This window comes from Vipera berus (genome assembly GCF_964194415.1).
Source record: "Vipera berus genome assembly, chromosome: 1".
Classification (NCBI taxonomy): Eukaryota; Metazoa; Chordata; class Lepidosauria; order Squamata; family Viperidae; genus Vipera; species Vipera berus.
The window spans coordinates 107,222,563-107,228,562 of NC_138202.1; the positions used below are offsets into that span (position 1 = coordinate 107,222,563).

The 6,000-nt window shown below is 39.1% G+C and overlaps 1 protein-coding gene across 1 annotated transcript in view; it reads left to right on the forward strand.

Moving 5' to 3' along the window:
- The window catches only part of TH (tyrosine hydroxylase), a gene marked incomplete at both ends in the record, with an annotated part of 28,292 nt that extends 22,572 nt beyond the window's left edge, over window positions 1–5,720 (forward strand). The window contains 4 exons of the mRNA XM_081313594.1: window positions 1,579–1,635; window positions 2,105–2,200; window positions 2,352–2,485; window positions 5,561–5,720. Of these exons, the coding sequence (XP_081169720.1) occupies window positions 1,579–1,635; window positions 2,105–2,200; window positions 2,352–2,485; window positions 5,561–5,720 (447 nt within the window). The remainder of the gene's footprint in view (window positions 1–1,578; window positions 1,636–2,104; window positions 2,201–2,351; window positions 2,486–5,560) is intronic.
- Between the last annotated feature and the right edge of the window lie 280 nt (window positions 5,721–6,000).

The window sequence follows — 6,000 nt, forward strand, 5'->3', positions numbered from 1 at the left end:
AGTGGGCAACCCATAGGCCACGTATATCCCCTGGCACCTAATGTGTGCCTTCCTCATGCTTGGCAGCTTATTGTTGAATGACAGTGTTAAAATAACCAAATATTGTTATGGTTTAAGTTTTGCCTATCATGTTTTTAGCATTATAGTCACTCAGTCACTCAGGTGATTTCAGCTAAAAGGAAGCCCTGGTGGCGCAGTGGTTAGGAATGCAGTATTGCAAGCTAACTCTGTCCACAGTCTGGAGTTCAATCCTGAGGGGACTCAAGATTGCCCCCAGATTGTTGGGGGCAATATGTTGCTACTGTCAGAGACGGTTCAGATAGAGCTATAAAGCACTATGGGGCATTATATAAGTCTAAGTCAGACATGTCAAACTCACGACATCACGTGACATTGCATGATGTATCGGGACTGTTTTGCCATTGCTAGCAATGGGGTGGGTGTGGCTTCTGGATGACGTGTCCAGCCGTGGGCCGGCAGTTTGACACCACTGGTCTAAGTGCTATTGTTAAAAGGGAATAATACTTTGCCAAACATTGGTGCAACATCAACTTCTAAAATAATGATTTGGGGCATGGGTAACATTGAGAGTGGAGATGGGAGCAGTTTCTATTTCCATTTCTACTAAACCGCTCTTTGCCTTCCCCCCCCCAAGAGTGCTAATAGTCATCACCATTGTAGGTAATATCACTGTAACACCTAATGGCTTCATAGACTTTTTGGAAACTTAGAAGGCAGAATTGTGGCCCAACCCTTCAAATGTTGCCTACTTCTGTCCTAGACATCCTTAAATAGAATTTTTCCCCTTTATGTTTAATCAAAATCTCATTTCTTATCATTTCTCCCATTTGTTCATGGATCTCATCTATCTGCTGCAAAGTTTCCCCTCATTGGATGGGCTCAAATTGGTATTTTTAAAAGATGTGGTAATGCAGATTAAAGCCATGTGTATCCATCATAGCACCCCAAATAGAATCATAGCACTCCAAAGAGATTCTTAAATGTCAGATAACAATTACAAGCAAAATAAAAAATAAATGTAGTTTGGAGTCCCTCCTTGAGGAGATGAGTGGTCTAGAAACATGAAATATAAACAAACAAACAAACAAATATCCAATAGAATATCTTGAAATAATTATAGAAATAATTTCAATATTGCAAGCAGGCAATAAATGAAGCAATCCTATCTGCATTCAGTTTACATTGATTTGGAGACTTCCCATGAGTTAATATCAATAGATAATGGGCTTTTACAAATATGGTTGAATTAAGAACTCATCAATTAGGCTGTAGCATATCCAGCTGTTTCTTGATAAGCCAGGATCATAAATTCACGGCTAGTGTTCAGGAAGATTGTCCTCTTATACTGTAAATCATCAAAGCAGTTGCCAATCTGGCTATGAATTATGGGACTTCTGCTAATTATTGGAGGGAATGAGGTTGGAAAGTTGTAATTTTGATCCAATCTACCAAATCCTTTTGTATGATCCATAAAAATTGAGCTGTGCCCACAAAACATTTAATGGTCAGAGGAAAAAGCTCATAATAACAACATGATGGTTTTTCATTTGCTCCTAGGACATTGGACTTGCATCTTTGGGTGCAACTGATGAGGAGATTGAAAAACTTGCAACAGTAAGTTCTTAATTCTAGAAAACAAAGATAGAGCATAATTGTCTCTGTGAAATTCTGCTTTTTCTATATATCTTGATCGTAAATGTTGATATGAAATGCCAATATTGGCTACGCTAATCAGGAATTCTAGGAATTGTAGCCAATATACCTGGCAGGGTCCAAATTGGGGTAGAATAATCCAGTATAGGTTTTCAATAAAGGAGCAGCAGACACCAGAAAATAATATTATTAGTAGACACTCTAAAACTCTAGCATAAACATGACAAAGAGAAAACAAACACTGACTTCTAAGAACAAAGAAAAATGCATCTTTTTTCCCCTCAGAAGAGCTTCTAGTTAACTTTCCAAATGCAATGCAAAAAAGGAACAGATGCAATACAACCCCCAAATTTATATGTCTAATATGGAAAAGAAAATGCTAACCGTTTGGAATCACTATTTTTCTTTTCCATCTCATTTTTCTCTGTAGCTTTATTGGTTCACGGTGGAGTTTGGGCTCTGCAAGCAAAATGGCATCATTAAAGCCTATGGAGCTGGCCTCCTCTCTTCCTATGGAGAGCTCATAGTAAGTGTTGCCCCATCTATCTCTATCCAGCTAAACTGAAGCAGCTGCTTCTGAGCTTGGGTATCCCTATTCGGTCCATCAAGTTATCCTTGCTACAGTAATCGCCTTATGGGGTTCTCTTGCTTTCTTATCCCTCCTTTCCTTCGTTTAGCACTCTTTGTCCGATGAACCAGAACTACGGGACTTTGATCCTGACGTTACGGCCGTGCAACCCTATCAAGATCAGACCTATCAGCCTGTTTATTTCGTATCAGAGAGCTTTAATGATGCCAAAGCTAAACTCAGGTAAGAATTATAATTGGACATATCATCGGAGAGTGGGGAGCTATATGCCTAGTAACACCGGCGCAGAGTTTTGATTGCTACAGATTATGAATGATTTCTTTTTTAACCAAATCATCAAATGAAAGCTTTTCCTCACAACAAAGTTTCTTTTTAAAAGAAACCTTTTTACTGTTGCTTTTAAAATGAAATCTAAATTACAGCATTGCTAAACGTGGGATAAATGAAATTTATTCTGATTGTATATGTATATGCGTTTACGATTGACTTGTTGATTTACTTTTTTGTTAATTTATTTTTACTATCATTCACTATCATTTTTACTATCTCCAACAGGATAGCAAACATAAAGGACTGAGAACATTAAAATATATACAATACAACATTTTAAAATATTTTAAAATACATTATAGGCAGTGGTGGGATTCAAATATGTGAACCAGCGGTTCTCTGTGTGGATGCTGCTTCTGGAAGTCCATTCTGGGCCTGGGCAACAAAAAATTAGCTACCAGATCTGCCAAACTGGTGTGAACTGGCTGAATCCTGCCACTGATTACATGACTATTCTATTCAATAGCACTTATAGATATGTATGCATAAGACTGTAACTGACCACTTCCAAAGAGACATGCTCTTTCCAGAATAACTCCCGAGTCCATTTAGAGCTGGGGTGTCAAACTCGCGACGTCACGTGATGTGTTGCGACGTATCGTGACTTTTCCCCCCATTGTTGGCAATGGGGTGGGTGCGGTTTCAGCATGATGCATCCAGCCCATGGGCCGGCAGTTTGACACCCCTGATTCAGAGACATCTGATGAGACATCTAGAAATATCTAACTAGCAAGTGAAGACTTGAATAGCCTTGATAGTGAAATAGATGCTTAAGAAACTATGAAAATTATAAAATAGATGCTTAAGAAATTATGAAAATACCGGTAACTGTATTATAAATCACTATAACGATACGATCTTCTAGATATTCAAACATTTGCAACATGGATCTCTCATTTCATCAGGAATAAATGCTGGTTACATTATAATGGGTTATGGAATTGGACTGCAATAATGTGAATGACCACTGGATCACAGCAAACCCTTGGTTGTCGTTTAGTTAAGAACTGCTTTTTTTCCTGATACCCCCATTAACCAGGGTATCTACAGGAGTGCATCTCTCCAAATACTGCAGTGTTCTCAAAAGCTTCAGTGAAACTTGCTTTTCAGTAGGTTGCTGTTACAAATTATACAGTACATTGACTCATTAGAGATCCAAGGAAGTTTGTGTTAGGGAGAAAAGCAATATTCCATATGTTTTCATTTCCACCAATATTTTTAAAGAGGGGGATAAGAATTGTATATGAGTGAAATATATGAACAGGAAAGAACTCCAATGGGCTGATCCATACAGCTCTTCTCTTAACTTATGAAGATACACTCCCTGGAGCCAGATTTTTCAAAGACCATTCTCATCATTTTTTTAAAGACAATATTTGCACACAGCATCCAAAGTTAAATCTAAATATCAGTATGATCAAAGGCAAGTCACCCAGTAACACGAAAGAGGGGATTTGCCTGGCTGTTTGTTGGGACGACTTAATATTATTTCCCAAAGCCACTAGATGGTGCCATAACATAAATAATCTGGAATTATTAGCTTCCCTTTAGAGTTCCTTCTTTGCCACAGAAGATTCTGTGAGCTACATCTGCAACAGATACATAGATAAAGCTTCATCAGAGGAAGAGGGAAAAGGGCATACAATATTATCCCAGCCAAAAGGTTTTTTTCACAATAAGAGTGATTGTGACTATATGTACATGTGCAATTAGCAGATAAATTAGCTCAGACTGGTCACTTAATTTTTAAAATGTGTGACTTAAAATTCTGCACCTGTTGAGCTTCTAGCTTCTAACCTTTTTGCTATTTACAATTAGTTCCATATCCTTCATCAGTTCAGTGGCTTCCATCCTTGGTCACAAAGTGGCCAGCTATTTTCAATTGTAGCTTTTGGCTCTATTAAAATACATTGCTAATGTATCATCTTTGATATTAGCTGACCTTCAGCAAGCAAGGGACCTGTTGTTTGTTTAATTCACCTAAGCATAATGTGGTGTTTTTTAAAACTCTCTGTGATATAATCAAAAGATTATAAAACATAGTGAAATTTATTGAACGAAAAGTGGAAAATTTATTTCTATTTTATATATAGCATGGTAGAGATTCCAGCTTGCTTAAAATGAATTTGTATTTAGGCAAAGGGATGAGTTTAGTTAAATCTTGTATATTTTTAGACTAAAAATATGTAAGGTTCAACTAAATTAAATGTAGTTGAACCTTATATAGTTAATGATTCTTGACATTTATCTTTTGCGCCCAGATTAATTCCCATAATCCTAAAGGTAAAGGTAAAGGTTCCCCCGCACATGCGTGCTAGTCGTTTCCGACTCTAGGGGCCAGTGCTCATCTCCGTTTCAAAGCCGAAGAGCCAGCGCTTGTCTGAGGACGTCTCCGTGGTCATGTGGCTGGCATGACTAGATGCCAAAAGCGCATGGAACACTGTTACCTTCCCACCATAGTGGTCCCTATTTTTCTACTTGCATTTTTACGTACGTGCTTTTGAACTGCTAGGTTGGCAGAAGCTGGGACGAGTAACAGGTGCTCACTCTGTTATGCGGCACTCGGGATTCGACCCATCAAACTGCCGACCATCTGCTCGACAAGCTCAGCGTCCTAACCCACTGAGCCACCGCATCCCATAATCCTAGAGAACATCAAAACGAGTTGCCATAATTCTAGACCAGAGGTCTTCAACCTTAACAACTTTAAGACTTGTGGACTTCAGCTCCCAGAATTCCTCAGCCAGCTATGCTCACTGAGGAATTCTGGGAGCTGAAGTCCACAAGTCTTAAAGTTGTCAAGGTTGCAGACCCCTGTCCTAGACAATCAATGACTGTGTTGTTCTCCAAGGTCCAGGCTAAGGAGTGCTGGTTTGTGCAACATGCCTTTCATTGCTTCCTTATCTCTTACCATTTTTAGTAGCCCACCTACATTACCATCTTTGATGTCTACCTTCTTCTTTTCAGGGTCTATGCAGCACATATCAAGCGGCCTTTTTCTGTGAAATATGATCCTTATACCTACAGTATTGAGCTCTTGGACCACCCACAGAAGATCTGCCATTCCCTGGCAAATGTGCGCGATGAGCTCCACTCATTAATTGATGCACTCAACATTATCAGTTAACACAAGATTGGGATGCCCCCCACTTTTTTTCCCCTCCAAGCCAATGTCCTTTTCTGTACCTGCAATTTTGGTTTCCTGCCATGGCTACTACAATCCCTGCACAGTTTGGGCCAATAACGGCACTATGATTTCTTTTAGGGTTTTGTGTTGCGGACTCTTGCCACAATAATACTTATGGTGTGAATTGTGCCACACATGCCATGGTATGGAGGCATTTTAGTGACAAGCTTGGTTGAAGAAAGGGAAGTAAATGAAGCTTAGGAGTTTAATCCTGAATCCC